The sequence below is a fragment of the Lissotriton vulgaris genome, chromosome 8 (assembly GCF_964263255.1).
Source record: "Lissotriton vulgaris chromosome 8, aLisVul1.2, whole genome shotgun sequence".
Lineage (NCBI taxonomy): Eukaryota > Metazoa > Chordata > Amphibia > Caudata > Salamandridae > Lissotriton > Lissotriton vulgaris.
In genome coordinates, this window is record NC_141696.1 from 418,845,157 (window position 1) to 418,868,859 (window position 23,703).

The 23,703-nt window shown below is 46.5% G+C and overlaps 1 protein-coding gene across 3 annotated transcripts in view; it reads left to right on the top strand.

The window, feature by feature from the left end:
* Positions 1-23,703, top strand: part of LOC147697113 (gamma-aminobutyric acid receptor subunit gamma-3) — a 1,420,783-nt gene that overhangs the window by 1,300,986 nt on the left and 96,094 nt on the right. For all 3 annotated transcript variants that reach the window (XM_086933291.1, XM_086933292.1, XM_086933290.1), the window contains exon 4: positions 15,783-15,935. In XM_086933291.1, the coding sequence (XP_086789417.1) occupies positions 15,783-15,935 (153 nt within the window). The remainder of the gene's footprint in view (positions 1-15,782; positions 15,936-23,703) is intronic.

Genomic DNA, 23,703 nt, shown 5'->3' on the forward strand with positions numbered 1-23,703 from the left:
GCTAGCGAGCGATAGACATTTCTCCTGCTAGAGCCTGACCCGCGCACAGGCCCAGCAGCGACACACGCTGCCACCCCCACGGATATCTGTTAAATTTCTCCCCTAGTGGGACACTAGTTTGGATATGCCACCCCCGGTGACGTATCCTCAGTATTGGGACAGTTGCCCACCCGAGGTTCTAGTTGTTGTTAATTCCCCTAGTCCCCCCCCACGTTTGAGGAAGCTTGGCCCGCAGGAGCACATGTGACACATACACACGGGCGGCCCACGGGGCTGTAGGGGGGCCCTTTTCCCAACCACGTCACCCTAGGAATGGCAGTCCCCCACTCAGACATTAATATCCTTACACTAAACGTACGGGGCCTACACACGCCTAGTAAGCGCTACTCTGTGTACTCCTACATTAGGCGCATGTCAGCCGGTATAGCATTTCTGCAGGAGACACACATTAACGCTGCTGAACTCACTCGTTTGCAGGCCAAATGGTGAGGGATCATCTGTGCCACACAATATTCAGCGTTTGCGCGCGGCGCGTTAATCTGGGTAAGGCCAGGTACTCCCTTCCGGGTGCTCCGGCGGGTGGTAGATAGAGAGGGCAGGTATGCGCTTCTGGAGAGAATACTTGATGGACAGGGAATACTCCTTGGCAGCATTTACGCCCCTAACACGGATCAGGATCAGTTCTGGGATCACCTTACGGGCGTCTTGGCCCAGTTCACTACAGTTCCGTGGGTGCTGGGAGGTGACTTTAACTGCACACTGGACCCCACCCTGGACCGCTCACATCCTCCCCCCACACACTCCCCGGCCCCCCGACAGGCAGACCTCTTCAGGACATGGACCACGCACTGGGCGCTCACTAACGCATGGCGACACCTACACCCACTGGCTCGCATTTACTCCTTCCACTCGATTCCACACAACCTCCGAGTCCGCCTAGACCGTTTCCTCTGCTCTGCACCAATCCTCCCTAAGATAACTTCTACAGATTACCTGGGTCGGATCCTCTCAGATCATGACGCCCACATCATACGTCTGACCTGGCGCCCCCCACACCCACCGGTCCCCACCTGGCGCCTCCCTAGAGACTGCCTATCGGATCCAGTTTTCAGGGACGCACACAAAACCAGCGTACAAGATTACTTTACACACAACGAGAACACAGCGTCGTCGGTACGGGTGGAGTGGGACGCGTTTAAAGTGGTGGCGAGGGGAGAATGCATCAAACAGGTAGTAGGGGTCCGCCGCACCTTGGAGCGGACGCTCTTAACCACAGAACAAGCTCTGGCCGCACTCACTAAACGGCCTGACGACTCGGAGGAACACGCCGTGCTCACGGCCGAGGCTAAGACGGAGTATCAGACTGCCTGCGCTGACCTCCGAAAATACAATTTTAGGGCATACGCCTCTAGGGTACACAAGGACAGAGACAAAACCGGGTCGCTACTGGCCTGGATGGCGAGGCAGGACACGAAATCAAGCCAATCACGGATATTATCAACCCGGAAGGTGTACTAGTGCAATCGCAGGCCGAGATTATCCTGGCATTCCAGCGTCATTATACGCAAGTGTACGGAGCCCCGACCCACTGTTCCCCGTTTTCTGTGGATCACTTTTTAGACCCTCTGACGTAGCCCACGATATCGAATGACGACAAGCGCACACTCGACGCCAAGATAATTCCCTCTGACATCACCCAGGCGATACGTGCCATGTCTCGAAATAAAGCGCCGGGACTGGACGGCTTCCCACTAGAATACTACTCGACATTCTCTCCCCTGGTGGTCCCCCATCTGCCACGGATGTTCGGGGCGTCTCTTCATCTAGGGAGGTTACCTCAGTCGCTGCGGGAGTCCGTGATTGTCACCTTTCCCAAGCCCCACAGAGATCCGCTCCACATGGGGTCATATCGGCCCATCACGCTCCTGTCGGCCGACTGTAAGATCCTAGGGAAGATTCTAGCTGATCGATATGCACAGGTCATACGCCCACTGGTCCACCCCGACCAATGCGGCTTCGTTCCAGGGAGGAACACCTCCCAGAACCTCCGCCGAGTCTTCCATATTCAAGACCAAGTGCGCGACAGATTTCCCCGCGCCGCCTGCCTCATTATGGACCTGGAGAAGGCGTTCGACACCCTCACCTGGCCCTATCTGTTCTCAGTCCTGTGGCGCCTCAATATCGGCCCGACGCTCATGGCATACACACGCCTCCTGTACACCGATCTCACCACTCGCGTTTGAAGTTCGACGAGGCACAAGACAAGGGTGCCCCCTGTCGCCTCTCTTATTCGCGCTGGCGGTCGAACCGCTGGCGGTTCGGCTGCACCAGGAAGGTGTAGACTGGGGCATACCGCTTGCAGACGGCACCCATTGCGTGTCCATGTACGCGGATGATCTTCTCATATATGTCCGAGACATCGAAACGGACCTAGCCCCCATTGGGGCAACACTGGCGGAATTTGCAGACGCCTCGGGACTACAGGTGAACTGGGACAAGTCCACAGTCTACCCCTTACACCCGGGCCTGCCCCCCCGGGAAGTTGAGCTCGGGCCGCGTAAACTCTCATGGTCCGCGGAGGCTCCCCGGTACCTCGGTGTCCGCTTGTACCATTCTCCAGCAGACATTTTTGAGGGTAATCATCGCAGGGTACTGGCTAGTCTGCGCCCGACTGTCGCCTTCTGGAATAAGCTACCGTTGGCCCCGATAGGGCGGATAGCCCTAGCTAAAATGGTGATGCTTCCCCGACTCCTTTACCACTTCACAAATCTACCGGTGATACCACCCAGGTCCTTCTTCCGCGACGTTGACTCCCTCTTAGGGACCCTTACCTGGGGTGCAGGCCGACGCAGGGTCGCCCTGAAAACCCTTCAACTCCCCACGACGCAGGGGGGGCTCGGGGCTCCGTCCTTCGAGGCATATTTCCTCGCGGCACAGCTCCAATGGCTATCCTACTGGACGGCGGACCGTTATTCTCAGGAGACTGTCACCTCGACCGGCAGAGTCGCGACCCCGGAACTCACCCGTTTTCTCCTCCCGGGCACCAAGCCACGGCGCACATACCCCCTCCATGTGGCGATAGCGCGCCAATGCATGATGCGGATCCACCGGTTGTCCCCCAGTAGGCTCCCGTACTCCCCACTGCTACCGTTGATAGGCAGCCCTAGGCAGGAGTCCTACTTCACGGCTCCACTGCTCACCGAATGGTCCCAATGTGGCATCACGGATCTGGAATCGCTCTTCGAGGAGGGTCAGTTGAAGCCACTCGACCGCCTGGTCGCAGAATACGGGCTCCCCCCGGGCCAATTCCTCAGATATAGGCAGCTGCTTGATGGGTACCGGCCCCATTTCAATCTCCAAACTGGCGAGCCAGACACGCATCCAGTAATACATGCTATCCTACATATGGGGGTGGGACGCCACTTGGTCACCTGGCTATACAAATCCATCCGGGAACTCTCACACGCTCCCCTGACGGCCTTGCGTGCTACATGGGAGGAGGACATAGGTCGCGCTTTACACGACTCAGAGTGGACTAAAGCACTTGAGGCCCCAAAACACGTCTCTAGGAACGCCCGCTTCAAAAACATCCAATACTATATACTACACAGGGCGTACCTCACCCCAGCGCGATTGCAGAAGTTCTACCCCTCCACACCATTCCTATGCCCCAGATGCTGTTCCCCTGCTGCAGATTCCGTCATATGTTTTGGAGTTGTCCCAACCTTCAACCCTTTTGGCGGGCGGTACACGACACACTGTCGGAACTCACAGGTCTCACTACACTGGCCACCTGGGAGTCCAGCGCACTAGGCATCCTCCACGTCTCTAAGCAAGAACCGGTGCATAGACGCTTCGTGTCCTTAGCGCTCCTGTTGGCAAATAGATGCATAACCATGCGCTGGCAGTCCCCGGAGGGCCCCCCTATAGCACAATGGAAGGGGGCGGTTGGTAAATGGGCGGCAGCGGAGGAGGATGCTCTGAGAGAAGAAGAAGCCAGGGGCGCGCGAAAAATTCCCATCTCCATGGAATGGGCCATGCTCCTCCACAGCTTCCGGCAGTCCGCGCAGATAGGAGACCCACCTACCCCTTCCCCCCCGCCCGCCCGAGAAGGCCAGTAGCCTCTACCTGGTGTAAGCCACCCCAGGGTCGAGTCCCGGTACCCCCTGTATCCTAATCAAATTCTCATATGTCATGCCACCCATCTAGTCCCTCGCCTGCGCGGAATGCATCCACCCCCCTGCCATTCCCCTTCTTTCCCCCCCCCCCATTTTGAAGCACAGACTGCGTGGCTCCGTGGCCCCCCCCCCCCGACACCCGCCGCCAGTATCCCCCTGCTTAGACCCTGCTAGCGCCCACATGCTTCCCTCCCACTGTTTTGTTCCCCCCTGTTCACTGGTAACACTGTTATATGGACAGTACAGACCCCCGATCCTGCGCTATTATGGTGGGAACCTGCCTGCCTGTCATTCTTCATCGCCCCCATGGCGACGCTGTTCCACTGTCTCCCAGCCTGCAGGCATATTCGCACGATCATAATGTACTGATTAACTGAGGAAATATGTATTTGTACCAGTTATATAAAACAAGAAAACGTTGCACGCCTAGCTGTTCGTGGCTGAATGTTGAGGCCACGTCGGCGGATTATTTACACTGTACTGATATACTTTGCTGCAACAATAAAAACAAATTTAAATTAAAAAAAATGACACATCATTGCACAAGGAGTTACAGATACGTCAGTATTTCTGACGTATCTGTAAGCGCAAAAGTGACGCATTGCTGGAGTGTGTCACAAAAGTGACGCAACTCCAGCGATGCGTCCTTTCACATGGGGCAAGCCCCATGTGAAAGGGCCTGCGTCAGTCTTACGCCTGCTGTGAGGCAGGCGCAAGATTTTGACGCAACGGCGTCCTAGAAGTGACGCAGTGAAATCTCATAGATTTCACTGCGTCACTTCTACAACTCTTTCTTGCGTCAATACGCCCCCCTTTCATACATTATACCTGGCGCAGGTATAATGTGGCGCAGGGGTTTACAAAGTGGTGTAGAAAAGAAGGGTCCCAGTAGAGCTGTTATACATTTGCTTACATTTATTATAGAAAAATCTGATGTAATGACATACAATGTCAGTTAATCACAATGCATGATCCATATCATTTGGTCAAATAAAAGTGCCCCAAGAAAGGAAAGGGGAGTGGGATAGCGTGATGCTGTGAAGGAAAAAGGACAGTGAGGGAGTAAAGTTCGTGACAACTTATATATTGCAGTATTAATTTTGAATGCAATACAGTTTCATGGCTTCAGATCCCTGAGCCAAAGAAGTTGGGGGATTATAACATATCCCAAAGATTTAAACTATTTCTGTTGACACCGAGGGGTTCAGAATAGTAGGGGAGTGTCAACCGAACAGAACATAGAAGTAGCCGTCGACGTTTCGACCCCTCGCTACACTTGTAGGCGTTTGTCTAGCCTTACATAGGGGTCTTCATCAGGACAGGGTAGTCAACAAAGGAGCACTACAGTATCTAGAAATATAAAACAATAAGGTGTAAAAAGCCGACAATCAATGTCAAAGTTACCGTAGTGAGCGGTAAACACATTACTAATACTGTTACCATGGGCATTTGTGGGCAAACAATTGCAGGTATTGTGACCAATGTTTTAAGAAATAACACGCACGAGAAAAAAATCAGAACCTAGAATATACATTTCTAGACAATTCTGTACAACCCGTGAGGGGTAACAAGTTATTTAAAATATTATCTGGCGTATACAGGATAACACACAGAAACACAACATCCTGACTCGGCCAGGGGAGACCAATTAATCCCATACTAAATAGTGACCTCTTAGGGTCACACAGCCCATCCTCTGTTGAGGTGCCATGTCAGAAGTAACGTTTGGACATAGTTAAATCAGGCCAAAAATGTATTGAGTGTAAGAGGGAAAAGAGGAACTAGGGTTACTAGCACGGTTTTAAGTAGACCACAAAGAAACATACCTGCTCAGTCCGAGCAAGTAGCAGGATTATATCCACATTATTCACATCGGGTGATTAAGCTGAATCTATGGGCAAGATGACGAGTATTAGTGGACTAAGCAACATTACTCAGATGGAATCGGCATAATCCATGAGTATACCATCTAGGGGGTAATCAGCATGTGTCTAACATGCGAAAAACAGACATGTTCAGGTAACAAACCTATTCCTACGTTAGCGGCCAAAACTAGCTAATTGGGCATGGCTACTTTCTGATTCATTTAGGCCATTTCTAATAGTGTCCAGAATGGTCATCCATTTGGATTCTCGCATAGTTAGGATTCGTGAAATGTCCCCACCCCTGGGGCCCAGATTGATTGGGTCCGTGTCACGTGATTTCATATCCCTTCAACGAGCCACGCTCATTCGCTGAAACTGCCAGAGGTCTCTTTCTCAAACTCCGTGTATTGAAAAACAAGGTGAGACTCTTTTCTCCCGCACTGGCATCAGCCAAGATATTATTAAGTTGGTCTCACAATTCCCTTCCCTGTTCACTGTTTAGAGACGCGGCACACCGGAGGCGACCCTTAGTGACGCATCGCCGTCACTTCTAACCTTGGGTGATAATAGAGGTAAGCCCCGATCCCCACAATATGCCGATTCCATCTGAGTAATGTTGCTTAGTCCACTAATACTCGTCATCTTGCCCATAGATTCAGCTTAATCACCCGATGTGAATAATGTGGATATAATCCTGCTACTTGCTCGGACTGAGCAGGTATGTTTCTTTGTGGTCTACTTAAAACCGTGCTAGTAACCCTAGTTCCTCTTTTCCCTCTTACACTCAATACATTTTTGGCCTGATTTAACTATGTCCAAACGTTACTTCTGACATGGCACCTCAACAGAGGATGGGCTGTGTGACCCTAAGAGGTCACTATTTAGTATGGGATTAATTGGTCTCCCCTGGCCGAGTCAGGATGTTGTGTTTCTGTGTGTTATCCTGTATACGCCAGATAATATTTTAAATAACTTGTTACCCCTCACGGGTTGTACAGAATTGTCTAGAAATGTATATTCTAGGTTCTGATTTTTTTCTCGTGCGTGTTATTTCTTAAAACATTGGTCACAATACCTGCAATTGTTTGCCCACAAATGCCCATGGTAACAGTATTAGTAATGTGTTTACCGCTCACTACGGTAACTTTGACATTGATTGTCGGCTTTTTACACCTTATTGTTTTATATTTCTAGATACTGTAGTGCTCCTTTGTTGACTACCCTGTCCTGATGAAGACCCCGATGTAAGGCTAGACAAACGCCTACAAGTGTAGCGTGGGGTCGAAACGTCGACGGCTACTTCTATGTTCTGTTCGGTTGACACTCCCCTACTATTCTGAACCCCTCGGTGTCAACAGAAATAGTTTAAATCTTTGGGATATGTTATAATCCCCCAACTTCTTTGGCTCAGGGATCTGAAGCCATGAAACTGTATTGCATTCAAAATTAATACTGCAATATATAAGTTGTCACAAACTTTACTCCCTCACTGTCCTTTTTCCTTCACAGCATCACGCTATCCCACTCCCCTTTCCTTTCTTGGGGCACTTTTATTTGACCAAATGATATGGATCATGCATTGTGATTAACTGACATTGTATGTCATTACATCAGATTTTTCTATAATAAATGTAAGCAAATGTATAACAGCTCTACTGGGACCCTTCTTTTCTACACCATATAGCACCCAGGTCCCATGTGGATTCCTCGGGTAGAACCCCCCTCTTAGATCAGGGGTTTACAAAGTGACGCATCTACCTAGATGCGTCACTTTGTAAATATGGCGCAACAAGGCGAATTTTTTACGCCACTGGTACGTCACAAAAAGTGACGCACCGGCGGTGTAAAAGTGACGCAAGGGCTCATAAATGAGGCCAATCTCGAAAGTGTAACTTTTTTTTTAAAATAATAAAAAAAATATAAATGTACTTCTGGCATGGACCTTTATTGTGTCTCATACTTCCAGAAAGCACTCTAAAATCGTATCTCGAGAGTTAGTGGTTCTTGGGAGGGTCTTAATCTATGAAGGATTTTAAGGAAGGGTGTGCTAGTGGGTGACTTTGGTTGTCTTATAATTGAGACTTTCTACAATGGATATTTAAAGCATGTCGCAACGTGGATAGTATAATTGTATGCACTAACTGAATAGTCAATCAATATTTTTGGATCATTTTGCCAACACTATAGTGGACTTGCACTCTTTCAATTTGCTCTGCGCGTACTGTGTTGAGTACCCAAGGCAAGAAAGAGGTCGAAGACATATATAACCCACCGGGTCAAATATTGATGTTTTGTTTGTACTCTGTATGTGTTTTGGAGGAGGGGCAATTTTAGTTACACTGTGACAAATCTTATAGAATATCCCACGTCCATTAAAAGTTTCCACCAGTCCTGATAATATGCAGATTAAATGGGGGAAATGAAGGAAAGCGTTTGGAATTACATGGAATGTGTGTGGGATTATTCGAGCGTTAATCTGAAATGGAAATGGGTAGCAATATTACATTGCTGTGGAACAGAGAGAGAGGTGTGTGTGGGTGTGTGTGCGCGTGTGTGTGCGTGCGCGTGTGTGTGGAACCATTTCTGAAAGAGGAATTATGTACAGGAAAGCTTGTTTTTGCCGCACAGTATGAAATTGTGAAATTGAGCATTTAAAGAGGATTAAGGAGTATTTGCAAGTGGGGCTTTGATTTGTGGACCATAAAGAGCAGAGATTAAAGATAACCAAAATAATTCTGATAGATTCCATATGCTACAGGTTTGCCGTTCAGTTAGATGGGAATACATATAATACCTAATTGTGTCCAGCTGGTTAAACATGTATAATAAGAGGGAAAAGGATGGGTCTTGATCAAGGTAGGTTGAAAGAGAGAATGACTAATAGGCAGGCAAAAGCCAAGATGGTGCTTGATATCAGTAAACCAGTACATGTGTTAGAATACATTATAGATAATTAGTTGCTATTTTTACTGTAGTGTGTGACAAAAGGTATACTACGTTTTTTTGAACCTATAGGAGTGGCAAAGAAAATGAGCAAATTAACTCGTACTGGTAAGGCAAATTTGTGGAAAAGGAATGCTGTCGTTATAATCGTCTGGGTGAAATTTTTCCAATTTCCTCTGCCGAAATGCCAAAAATGCTCAAAAAAGAATGTGAATTTCATTTTCTGCATCTTTGTGGGAAATGCGAGATTCAGCATTCTGCACAATTTTCATGTATATTTTTTCTTGTGTTCATTTATGGCACAGGAAAGTATTTCATGCCATTAAAAGTACTAAATCAATTATGACACAAACAACAGTTCAATATATTAAGCAGTACCCTGGTGCCTACTTGGGGTGCCCCACACCAGTATTTTTGTTGGGGGCTGCATGGGGAGCCCCAGGACTCCAGCAGTCCTGGTGACTCCCTTCTCCTACAGGAGCCAGCTTTTTTATTTTACAGAGGAGTGCCCAGGTGCCCAATCAGAGGCACCTGCAGCCCCACTACCCCCCCCCTGCATGCACCCATCCTAGATGCAGTGGGAGATAGCATTCCGTCCATTCGACAGGAGCAGGTTTAGTATTCTCACGTGTGGTGTGATCAATTAAGTATTTTTTACCTGCCTGAGACAGCAGGCAGGGAAAGATTTTGCGCTCATTGCACTTTTCCCGCCTGCACCCTCAGGCGGGGAAATAAATGATGCCTGGGTGTTGGCAACCCCGGGACACCGTCCCTGAGCCAGCCACAGTGGATAGGGTACCCGGGGCCAAAGAGTGACTCTAGGGTGGGGGCAATGCAGCCTTCCTCCCCATTATTATAATATTGGATGGGGGGCTCTGGACCTTCTACAGGCTCAGGATGGGGCCACACGACCCCTTCCTCTTTATTTTTAATACAGCGCTGGGTATTGGGGTCCCTGACGCTTTTTTAAGCTTGAGAAGGTGGGACTGCACATCCTTTTTTTTTTTTTTAAATATCAGCCAATAGGTATGGGGTCCCTGGGGCCGGAAAGAGGCCCCCATCACCAGACATGGGGGTTATGGTATCTCTATTCTGCTCGCATGTCTGTTTCTTACATTTTATCTTAGTATTGGGTCCCAAGTCCTAAGAAGGCTGCAGTTGTCAGGTATTTGATGTGGTAGCAGCCTATCAGATCTCAGCATGAGAATTTATCTCGCCACGCATTCTCGCTGCTAAATATATACAGCATTTTGAGCCTTAGTTGCTTAAAAACAAATGTACAGATTTACACCTAATCACAAAAGTCATTCTTTCTGGCCTAGAGCTAGCATTCTGACAAATTTGGTCTAAATCTGTACAGGTGTTTGGGCTATAGCTGTGCCTAATGGTCCGAATATAATAAATGTAGAAAACGTGTTTTAAGAGCCCCCTTTTCTTTGGGGCCTCACTTGATCGATCATCCTGAAAGTTTTGCATGCTTAAGCTAGACAAAAAATAGCAAATTTTTTTAAAGTTCCATGAAGATTCTGTCACTGGGCATAAGTAAACCTATAGATATATGTAGAGATAGGTGGATAGATGGATAGATAGATGGATAGATAGATAGATAGATAGATAGATAGATAGATAGATAGATAGATAGATAGATAGATAGATAGATAGATAGATAGATAGATAGATAGATAGATAGATAGATAGATAGATAGATAGATAGGTAGGTAGGTAGGTAGGTAGGTAGGTAGGTAGATAGATAGGTTACTTAGAAGTGGAGTTAGGAATAGTACAGCTACACTTACCTTTATATGTGTACTGTGATGACATGGTAGTCAGTCTGCACTCAATATTGTTGCAGAAGCAGGTCAATAGGTTGTTTCTCAAAACTGTGGCATGCAATCCCAATTAGGCTACAACAAAAAGTGGAAACTCAAGTTTTAGTCATGTTATTCTTTCCAGTTTATATCACTAAATATTTTCTTTCATGATTTCAAGAAAACAAAACTGAAGTTTTAGATATGTTTTTCTTTCCAGTGTATATCACTAAAGACTTTCTTTCATGATTTCAGGAAAACATTATAATGGTCTTTCCAAATGTACACTTTTATCTAGACGATCCCAATGGATCTTGTGCAGTGGAAATTTGAATGAAAAAAATAAGTAATTTTCTAAACCCTATGGGGATAGTCTGGCGCCTGCATGAAACCTGTGCCTTTGTATCAGTGAGAGCCTGTTGAGTAAATCATGGCTTTCTAGTGATGTCAGAACAGTCACTTTGAGCTACCAGGCACGTGAAGATCACCAGTGTTTTCCTCTGCCCGCGTTTATTGGACTCTGTTGCCCTCTACTTTCTGGAGGTTTCTGGTTATGTATTGTGAATTGAAATGTTGCATTACACCTGTTTAATGTGCATTGGTTAAAAATGCTAATTATTTTCTTGACTCCATGAATGTCTTCCAGAATCCATTGAAAACCAGACAAAATAGTACAGAATAATTCTCATTTTCGATTTTAATATCCATCCATCAACACTGTTCAAAAGACTTTCTTTCATGGACACCTCATAAACCTTGGGTGTCTATACTATAAATCTTTAATACCCATTCTGTATGAACAAAGTTGTTAAAACACTCCGGAACTTCACACACCACATGAATGATGTTCTAATTATTAATATTCAAAAATGGACTCTCACAACCAAAGTGCCTCAAAAGTTCCATTGTGTTCTATTGTCGACTAGTGTAACATTTTTTTAGTTATTGTACATTCTCACAATTGCCATGCTTGAAGATCATGTAATAGGATTATCACACTTTTTATAAAAGATAACCCCATGCTAAAAAAAAGTCCCTTGAACCCCACGAAAGGGTTGTGTGACAGAGGTACACATGAGGCTGAGCCCCCCTGAACCTTGAAAACAACCCGACCACCCTAAGCCCTAAAAACTACCCTATTCCTAAAGAGTGCCCAACCTCCCAAAACCTGATCCCAGCCCCACTTAACAGACCCCATCTTGGAAGTCCCTCTCCTGATCCTTCCTCTTCCTGTGCCCGCCCATTCACTCTGCATCTAAACCACACAATGCGTTGACCATGCATATGTGTGGTAATGGCACATGCATGGTTAAGACAAGCTTGTTTCTGCTTGCGGGGAAATGGCAGGCGTGGCTCCGCCTGCGTTGTAAAGCCTGTTTCCCCACAAAAGGTGCAAATTACACCATTCAATGCACTTCAGTTCATGATTTTGGTGTCATACTGTGCTATTTGGTTTCTGGCATATTATGCACACCTCAGGGACCAGGAAACGGTTAGTCATATGGCAGGCAAAAAATGTCTTGAAAAAATTATTTCTGGTACATTAAAAATACGAAAACTAGATAGTATATAAATTTGTGTCAGATTGGTGATTAATGGCAGTTTGGTAATTATTACTGCTTTTATATTGCCCCTCCACAACTTAATAGAGGGAGCACGCCTTTTTCACTATAATTATTATGTCACATTTCTTTACAGGCTGCATTACTCGCTTCTGAATAATATAATGAATATAATAGAACTTAGCTCTGTGCCTTGCATTGCACACACTGCAAACTGAAGTGCATCTTTTTGCCTATTCTTCAGTTTTAGAGACCATTAACTCTTTCTCAATGGAAGATGTGAAGTGTCTTTAATTAACTCCAATATAGAAGATAAATGTCCTATTGATGTCAAAAAAAGGCTTATCAATTAATTTCAATTCAGCATAAAACATATTTGAATATGGTGTGCATATTCTAACCATAGCAAGAGTATGAGATACAATATATTAATTAAAAGCGTCATCGCTGTCTACTTTCTTTTTATATAATCTCATACTTAGTTGTAGAATCGGTGACAGGGTTTCCCAGATATGAGACCTACTGCACAACGTGTCTAGCGGAGAGTGCAGGACTTATATTTTTTGATGACGAAACATTAAACCTTTTGCCTCTCAAGATCCCCAATGAGCACCTGTATCTAATAATGAGCAGACTATGCAACGATCCATTTAAACCACTCTTTATTCAATTTTTTTCATCTACATTAGGGTCAGGTTTGCCATTTGGGCGTGCTAGAATTTAACTATTGCCAGAAATGTGATTTATTGGTGAAAATGCACACATTATAGCTGCTATGTGCAGTGGCATAGCAAGGGTGGGGGAGTTGTCCTCCCTGGGCAGCACAAGTTTTGGGGGTGACAGCCTTCCCCCCTTTTACATGCGGCGGTGCATGAATCGTCAGCACCCAGCTCGCTCTTACATTTGGCCGCCGCAGGTGCCACCATGGCCGGCATAAGGCCTTGCTATGCCACTGGCTAGGCTTTCAGTGAAAGTGACTTAGCAGCTATAAATCAATGCATGTAATCCTTGACTCTGAACATTTACCCTGGGATAAACCTCAAGCAGGAAGTAGGAATTATGAGGATGGAAGTGTGTTTGCACTGTGCTTTTGTGAAAACACACAAACGTGTGAGTTTCTCAGCTTTCACAAGCTCCTTTCTTACTCATTCTCCCACTGGATATGGGTGATTTGCTTCTGCAAAGAGTTGTAGGATGGATGGAGGAGTATGGAAGTGATTTATCAATGGACCTTTACCATAGAAAAAATGACTGAAGAAAAAATTGGGCAACTGTACATCAGGTTGCATTTTCGCAATGTGCAGTTTTGCCATGCGCAAAATTCCGTTTTGGGTAAATGGCAACGCCAAAAAATGTGACATGTCATTCTGCGTAATATGCCTGAAAACCTGTAACTGGTGCAGCTTTCCAAATGTAGTACTATAGTTTTTGTGATCAAGGAAAAAATAATACCTGCACCTGTGCTCAGGAGTACTTATATTAGTGCAGGTTTACGATTTTGTTATGATATTGAAGCAAAGTACATCATAGAATATCTTCAAGTAGGGCCAAGATATAAGCGTCGCCAAATTTGTTATGATATTGAAGCAAAGTACACCATAGAATATCTTCAAGTAGATTTATTCTTCAGAGAAAGAAAATAAACAGCTTCTTGCCAGACACAGCTGGACCAACTGCTAATGATGCCACAGAGGTGACATCACATCAGAATCTCTAGAGCATCATAGAGACGTACCATTCTAGACAGTAAAACATGTGTACAATTCAATACAGCATAACATGGAAATATAACAATTTCCTTTATGTCTAAGGTCCTATACGTGATAACACGTCGAGGATGTCTTCTTTAACCCCTCCCATGCTCGTGACGGAACCGTTCCGTCACGAGCCTCGGGTGGGCTGTGCTGGTGACGGAACATTCCGTCACAGCCCGCTCGCCGCTCCTGCGCGGCGCAAATTCCGCGCCTGCGCTGACGTTCTAAAGAGCGGGCGGGGCCGTGATGGAACCGTTCTGTCACAAGCACAGCTCACCCGCAGGCCGTGACAGAGCGGTTCCGTCATGAGCACGGGAGCGCTGCGCGGCCCCACCTCCCCCTTAGTGCTGCGGCGGAATAGCCGTTGCAGCGAAGGGGTTAATGCTACAGATAATTCTTCAAAGTGCAAAGTGTATTTTTTTAACTTGTTGATGCTGACGTGCCAACCCTAGAATGGTGTTCCATATTGAGTAATCCGAAATACCTTTGCCCTTGACTGAAGTTCAAGGATAACCCCAAATGGTGCTTTACATAAAATCTTGGATCTTATTTAGAGGTTGGCAGGCTGATGCTCCATCAAAACAGAACAGATATGCCGCCAGCTGTATTACAAGTGCAGTAGGCTACATTGCACTCTTAATTCTGTGTATGGGACATCTGCCATGTTTGTGATGGGGCATCTGTTTTTTTTTGATGGGGCATCTGCCATGTTTTTGCTGGGGAATCTGCCATGTTTTTGATGGGGCATGGGGCATCTGCCATGTTTTTGATGGGGCATCTGTTTTTTTTGATGGGGCATCTGCCATGTTTGTGATGGGGCATCTGCCATGTTTTTGATGGGGCATCTGCCATGTTTTTGATGGGGCATGGGGCATCTACCATGTTTTTGATGGGGCATCTGCCATGTTTTTTGATAGAGTATCCTGCCCGTCAAACTCCGAGAAGGCCTCATGTTTGGAATGTGGTAGCTGGAATGTACAACAAAGCACATTTGGGCACTTACAAATTGTACATCTTCTCTCATATCCAGAAAACACACTATTTAAGATGGTGTCAAGGGTGAGTTGGTTCCAGTCACAGGCCCACTTGAAATCCATCTGACCTGGTTTCCTGACACATGCAATGCGAACATCAATAAACTGTCGTCACAAAGATCATGCAATCTTCCACAGAACTCTTGAAAATCCATCATAGCATTACAAGCTAGTGAGTAGTGAAAGCATATATTTGCACTGGCTACACAACGGTAAATGGGGACGTGTTATTTTGGACTTTTAAAATATTGTAATACACTGTTCAAGACACGTCAACTTCACCACAGAACTGTAGGCAGGGAAAATAGAATGTACATGCTTTACGCCTATTTAATCGAAAGTGTATAACCACCACACCACGTAGGAGAATAGAAAGGGACTTTGCAAAGTTGAGTTGTAAGTGACTCTGAGTACAACCTACATACGTGATATTTATGGTAGCCTCATGCAAAAGTGGTAAACTAGACCGCTCTGGTGGTCTCCCATCGATATTATGTAAAAAGTAGTGTCTACCTTTCACACTCAGCATGAATGTGGTTCAGCATTTTAGTAAACACATTTGTATTGCCATTTATAATAAGACATGCATAACAATATCCTAGACTGACCTTAAAACCCTATTTTTTTTGTCTCCCCAGGTGATTATGTAGTTATGACCGTATACTTCGATTTAAGCAGAAGAATGGGATACTTCACAATTCAAACCTACATTCCTTGCATATTAACAGTCGTCTTATCCTGGGTATCATTCTGGATTAAAAAAGATTCTGCACCAGCAAGAACAGCACTGGGTAAGGATCATAAAGTTGTTGACTTAAGGAGCATCCCAATATGCAGTAGGCAATTAAAGCTTATGGGCCGGATTCACAAAGGTAATCTTACACGCTTGTGTAAGTTTACAATTATTTGCTATTCACAAAGGTATTTTACTAGTAATATCTTTAGGACTGCAGAGTTTCCGCATATAAAAAGATAGGTTTTTTGGTGGGCTGGAGGTGGGTCGAGGGTAGTTTTGGGGGTTGGGGGATGAGTCGGGGTTTGTTTTGTGGGTTGGGAGTGGGTCTGGGGCTCTTTTGTGGGTTGGGGGTGGGTCGGGGTTTGTTTTGTGGGCTGGAGGTGTGTTGGGGTAGTTGTATGGGCTCATGTGGGTCGGGGGTAGTTTTCTGGGCTGGCAGGCGTGTCTGGGAAGTTTTCTGGTTGGGAGGTTTAAGTAGTTTTCAGGGCTGCATTGTTCGTAAGAGTTTTCAGGGCTGGGGGGTCAGGGGACATTTTCAGCCCTGGAGGAGTAGTTTTCAGGGCTGGGGGATCAGGGTAGTTTTAAGGGGTGGGGGTCGGGGTAGTTTTAGGACTGGGCGCCAGGGAAATCTTTTTTATTAGGGGTTAGGGTATTAGGCCTCAGGGCAGAGGGAGGTGAATGGGTAATCAGGGTTGTTTTTAGGGCTTAGGGGAAGGCAGGTCGTTTTTAGGGCTGGATTAGGTAAGGGAAGGGTTTTATGCCTCAGGGGAGGGGAATGGGTAGTCGAGGTAGTTTTTAGGATTTAGGGAAGGGCGGGGTAGATTTTAGGGCTGGTGGGGGGTCAGGAATATTTTTTTAAATAGGGGCTGGCCTAAGGGCAGCGGAAGGGGTTGGGGTAGTTGTAGGGAAAGCGCAAGGGGGTGGAAGGGGGTCGAGGTAGTGTTTAAGGGTTAGGGACAGCGTGGGGGTAGGGAGGGTGTAGGGGTATTTGGACCTCAGGGCGGGGAGGGGCTCAGGGGGAGTTAAAAGCTTAGGGTAGGGGGAGGAGGGGTCACGACCTTAGCCACACATGCCCCTTTACTATTCATGCTTTTATCACAAAATTATGTGGTAACGGCATGCATGGTAAAGGAATGCATGATTAAGATGTATTCTTGTTTATGTTGCTTGGTAGAGGCACAAGTGATTTATCTACTCGTGGTTCTATCATACAAACCTGGCGGAGGCATTCTGAATGTTCTGCCGTTTTTTGAGGAGTTTCTGGGTAATGCGGCGAAGAGTGCATTGCCGTAGTCGAGTCTACAACTGATGAGTGTGTGGGAGACTGTCCTTCTGGAATTGATGGGGATCACTTGACGATCTTTCGGAGCAGGCAAAGAGTGTGGAAGCAGGATGATGAGACGGCATTGATCTGGCAGTTCATGGTGAGTGAGGAGTCCAAGATGATGCTGAGGTTTCGTTCTTGGTCTGTGGGTGTGGGGGGTCCAAGATCTGCGGGCCACCGGGAGTCGTCCCAGGCGAATGGGGTGGTGCCCATGATGAGGACTTCATTCTTATCTGAGTTGAGCTTGAGGCAGCTGTCCTTCATCCAGGTGGTGACAGCCTTTATCCCATCATGGAAATTGGTCTTGGTGACTGTGGGTTCATTGGTAAGGGAGAGGATCAGCTTGCTGTCGTCAGAGTACGACACAATGTTGAGTCCATGGTTCCTGACGATGGCTGCGAGCGGGGCTATGTAGAAGTTGAAGAGAGTGGGTTTCAGGGAGGAGCCCTGAGACACTCTGCAGCTGATATCTGTGGGTTCAGACTAGAATGGTGTTAATCTGAATCTCTGTGTTCGGCCAGTGAGGAAGAAGTAGTTCCATTCCAGGGCTTTGTCGTGGATGCCGCATGGTGGAGTCTTGAGCATAGGGTGTGGTGGGAGATGGTGTGGAAGGCGACTAAGAGGTCCAGGAGGATGAGGGCTGCAATGTTGCCTCAGGCAAGGAGGGTGTGGACGTTGTCTGTGGCAGTGAGGAGGGCGGTCTCGGTGCTGTGGTTGCTTTGGAAGCCAGATTGGAATAGGTCCAGGATGTGGTTTGCTTTGATGAACTCTGAAAGTTGGGCGTTGATGGCCTTCTCAATGACCTTGGCTGGGATGGGGAGCAAAGAGATGGGTCTGAAGTTCTTGAGGTACTCCAGGTCAGCAGAGGGTTTCCTCAAAAGAGGTTGATCTCTGTGTGTTTCCAGTCTTCCGGGAAGGTGGCAGAGTTGATGGAGCAGTTGATGGTGCAGCAGAGTTTGGGGTGATGGAGGTGCTGGCTCCGTTGAAGATGTGGTGCTCACAGGGGTCTGAGGGTGCTCCGGAGTGGATGTTCTTCATGATCATGAGGTGTTATCAGTGGTGAGGGGAGTCTAACTGAGTAGGGTCTGCTGAGTTCTGGTGTCATTCAGTGCAATGGTTTTAGGTGGGGTAAGAGGGTCTTGTGTATTGAGGCTGTTGAAGCTATCATAGATCTCCTTAATCCTAAAGTGGAAGAAGGTACTGAGGATGTTGCAGAGGTATTGGGAGGGTGGAATGTCTGCTGTCTCTGCCCTGGGTTTGGCAAATTCTTTGACCAGAGCGAAAAGTTCTTTGCTATTGAGTGTGTTGGTGGTGATCCTTTCTTGTAGGGTCACTTTCTTTGTTGTTTTAATGAGGTGGGTGCATATGTGTCTGTGAATGATAAAAAAAAATGGCAAAATCTGTGTTCCATATAGGAGACCAAGGACTGCATGTTGAAAAAGGAGGAGGTAGATTAATCCATTCAGACAGATTTGTGTGTTGCGACTTTCCTGTACGCTGGGTGGGACACAAGGGAGAAAGGGAGAGCCAGGCTTTTCAGTACACTTCAAAGGGTGCTTTTCAATTCATAGAAGAAGTCAAAAGGAAGAAAAGATTGCTGATAACAGTATCATAAAGAGTAGGGCTATGGCCCTGGGGTTACCTCTTGATACACATATCCCTATGGTTGACATCAAAGTGTGTCTTCCTAGTCACTCCATGGCCTGTGTTGTGGGGCTATCAGATTTAGAGTTGCTCCTAATGTGACAGATTGCTTTCTGGAAGACGACAGGGCAGAGTTGTGGGCATTTCCAAAAGGAAGCAGACCCCCAACATAAGCTTCAAAGATTGAGACTCTAAATCACATTTGGTATCTGGTAATGGACTTTAAGGAGAGGAGCTTGAGACCCCAAAAATTGTCAACTGTCAAGCAGCCAGAGGAAAAGCTCTGCAAGACGTCTGCCTCTGACCAGAGCTGGGCGTGTATGCCAGTTAGTCTACCAGCTAGGTGACGTCACCAAGGGAATCCAAGACTACCTGCCCTGGAGCCGGGAGCACCAGTGCCTATCTGCTTGCCAAGCCAAGTGTGCACTGTGAGGAAAAGTAGAACATTGGAGAGAGCAAGGTCCAGTGGAGAATCCTGACATTTGAATCCCCTTAGCAAGGTGTGAAGAGACAACTGGTGCACCATTAAGGTTATTGCCTGTGTGCAGGCAAAGTCAGCAATCCTTGTATCCCAGAGGAGGGTTGCCATGAACTGAGCCATGACAGTTGCTGGAACTAGTTATCGCCTGTGTTCAGGGAGAATCCGGTGACCCCATATGTCATTTGAGGCCAATGTGTAGAGAGTTCTGTGCTGAGCGGGCCTTAATCAATGTGAAGTGAAGAGTTGGCCACCCCAAATGCATGGAAAAGATCCACCAAACTGATCTTGTCAGAGCTTCTGTGCAGTGAATAGACAAAGACCTCCATATGCCAGAGGGATCACTGGGACAAAGCAAGAAGTGTGGAATGGTTGAGATCATCAACGGAGTAGGAAGGCCACCTTGATGACACTAGTGGGTTTGCACTGCACCTGTGGACCAGCACCTTGACCTTCAAACCCCCACAACACGTGGGGATAGCCCACCAAAGTACAGAGCTTGTAGGAACAATGAGAACCCCCGGCTGCTGCTCGACCACATAAGAGGAACTCGAGGTCTGCCGATTGCAGCCCGACCGGCCGCGTTCAAAAGGGTTAACAGGAGTCTGCAGCTGCAGCTTCAGCACCCTAGGACAGCCCTTCTCAGAGACTCTGGTTGGTCTGATCCTGCTGGTTGGGGTATGACGGATTGCGGGCCAGTTGGGCCTGTGGGAACATGCTTATCAGATAGCGCTTTGGCGCTGAAACCCTTATGATTTAATACATTGTTAGGGAGGGAGTCCTGAGACTTGGACTACTAGTGGGGCTTCACCTGAATATTGTCTACAGTGAATGGGGAAAAGCCACTACCACTAGCTTGAATGAAGTGGGACTCAGGTTCTGTCTATAAAACTCTAGAGCCTCTGCCTTAGGGGTCTGTCTGTATTGTTTGTGAATGTCATATTTTGCTTTGTGGTGGTAGCAGTATATAATACATCTTTTATCAAAAAAGAAAGTATTTGTCTGCTGCACATATTTTGAGTTATGGGCCTGTGTTCACCTCCTGCCCTGTGTCTACCACCCCCACCCCAAGAAACCTTGGACTGCTTGACCCACACTAGTACCAAGAGTTAAGCGCTGAATGGGTACTTTCCCATTTGATCAGGATCCATAGTAGGTCGGACCCCACCACATCAGGATTAAAAGGCCTCTTCCCCCAAAGCTTGATCCTGTGACCCCTGCATGCCTCTGCATGCCCCGTGGCCCTTTGAAAGGTGTTCCTGCACAGGCACTATTGTTAACACACTTTTCCTTCATTTCCAATTTCTATGCACCATTTTTGTGTGGGAGAAAATAAATACTAGTCTACCACACAGCTTATAACAGAGTTATCATCTGAAAAATGGTGTAATCCTTAGAGAGCCCTAATGATAATAAACTGTAATAAAACATTTTAAAGGTTATTTTAATAAGATACTTAGGCTATTCTGTTCATGAACACAAAATAAAATCTGACACATTTTCAAAGGAAGAATTGTCACCTTAATTTTTTCAGGTTAGTCAGCTCACTGAAAATGGTTTTAGAACAGATGGAGAAACTCTGATAACATTATTCATCAATTCTATAGCTCTCTGTGATTAAAGGCTTTCCTGGAACCCAAATTGAAAATGAGCCATGAAAATGAGTAGGAGCTAGCACACACGTCCTTCATGATACAAATATTTGGGGAGTGATCACATAACATTTTTGGCTGGCACGATTTCATGTCCACAGTAGTAAGTTACTGTAATGCTGGAGGAAACACATTACCACCGTGCTATAAAAGCAGGTTTCTCTGTGTGACAAAATATTTCCACTAGTTAATGGGGTGCCATTTTGTGGAGATGGTGACCTAGTCTGTTGCTTTTGTGCTGCAGTGTTGCAAAGTGATGGAATTGTGTTCCGCAGTGGTTATCGTGTTGCCAAATGGCTTGACTGGTCATGTGTGACCTGATATGCTTTGTGTTCTGTAGTTTTGTGTATGTTTTTATGCCCTTTTCTGCTCACTGTTGAATGCTGTTAAAATTTATAATAAATGCTGTTAAATGTTCAGCTAACGCAGAACAAAAAGTAAATGTTTTTGTGCCAAAATACCATTTACTATTGTCTAGGGTGGTCAAATAGATATGATCCTGCTCTCCACTGCCCACACTCAAGCGAGTGATCTATGACATTCTCAAGAGGTTCAAGCCACTCTTTGTACAGAGTGAGTAACTCATTGTTGGGCCTGACAAATAATAGTAATGATGTACACTATATGTTATATAAAATGCTGATGTATGATTAGGTCTCTGGAAAGCAAGCTGGTTTAAGCTGGTGTAGGAGCTGAAGTTAGAATCATCCTTCATTCGCTCAAGTAGGAATACCGTATTTACTTACATGAAAATGCCTCTGCATGATGAAGGTATCTCACTCAAACTATACCTGCACTCTTATGAAACAAATGTCTCTCTGGACTATAAGGTATCAGGCGAAGCCTTGTTTTCTTCTACATCACTGACAATTTTGCGCTGGGATTGAAACAAAGGATAATTTCAATCCCAAATTGTCTTCTTCGTAAACTACTACCTATTTTTTCAATAGACCACAATCATGTGAAATGCATGTTGTTTCTCCCATTATATTTTGCACAGGATTTTAAAAGGACATCTTCACACAACATCAGTGTGAGAAAGTGTTTTCATTGAGTTGTCAGCCCCATTTTTTGTGGACCAACACTGATGGTTTTTTCACTCTGTGCACTGGGACACTGCTAACCAGGGTTGATCTTCACGTGGATCCCCTCCCCAAAGCCAGAAAGCCAGAAAGCCCGTCATGCACGCACTCAAATCTAGCAGACTGGTCTACGGAAAAGCCCTCTACACTGGAATCAACAAATCCCTGCTACGCAAACTCCAGACCATCCACAACACCGTGGCCAGACTCGTCGTCGGCATCCCAATGCATGAGCACAGCCCCCAACACCTGCGAGATCTCCACTGGCTCCCCGTGGAGATGAGAGTAACCTTCAAGCTACTCACCCACGCCTACAAATCCTTCCACAACAGTTGACCCAAATTCCTCAATGAAAGAGTCTCCTTCCACGTACCCAAAAGGAACCTCTGCTCTGCTGACCTCAAACTAGCAGAAACCCTGTGCATCCGCAGAACCGGAGCGGGTGGAAGAGCCTTCTCCTACATTGCTGCCAAAGCCTGGAATGAGCTCCCAGACGCTCCCCCGCTCCGCACACCTTCATGAAGAGCCTCAAGACCTGTCTCTTCGGCTGACCCGGAGCTGCACTCCCCCACCCCTCAGCACCTTGAGACCCTCACCGGTAAGAAGTGCACTTTAAACCCCCTGATTGATTGATTGATTGATTGATTGATTGATTGTGCTCTGGCCCCTAAAACATGTTCAATTATCTAACACCTAATTAAAATATGTAACGTTTCTATAAATCCATATCATATTGCATCTAAAGTACACCCATGGCCTGGAGAGTTAAATGTCACCTATGGACTGCATAACGACTGCTCCATCCACCACTGTAGTCAGGCAAACATGACTCCAGGCAGCTGCTGTTTAAAACTGGAACCCAACCTGTCAAAACAAACCCTTTTTGATTTGAGAAAACCTCCTTTTTAGTTAGCCAAGACCTTTTGATTTTACTAAAATATGTATAATATACTTACTTATATAGACTTTCATTTGACTCACTTCAACCATTGTACTAGGGACTTACAGTTAGGTTGTCTTTGTAAATTGGAAGATGTGAGGATGCGACATGACGCGAGGGGCATGGCGAGGAGTGAGCAAGGTCGGGCTTGGTTACTCTCTCTACCTGCGCACTTCTGGCCTTTTCTTCTGCCAGGACTCTGAGGCTTGTGCACGGCGGCGGACACCCACTACCACTATTGCTATCGCCATTACCCTCCATCACCCTCCAACGTAATTAACGGTAACCTTAGTGCGTTTGGTTGCCAGTAGTGGCCAGCCACGAAGTGTGGGCTGCAGACGGAATGCAGAGATGGCCCAACCAGGGTGGGTGCGGTCTAAGGCCGTCTGGTGGCCCCCACTTGCTAGGTGGTTAGTTGGGTGGGCAATGGTGCCTCGGAGACATGGAGCAGAGGCCTTAAATGGTTGGAAGAAGGGTAGAGGCCACCCAAAAATCGTCAATTTCCCTACATGCATCTCAGCACTTACAACATCCTATTATCCGTGAGGTCTGCGGGTGAGGACAAGACAGTTGCTGTTGCTGGCAAATAATTTAACTAATGAAATAACTAACCAACTCCAGTCCCTCAATCCGTGGAGGTGGGCCAGTGTAGCGGAGACCGGGTGCAGCTTGCGGTTCGAGGGCTAGCATATGTATCAGGGGG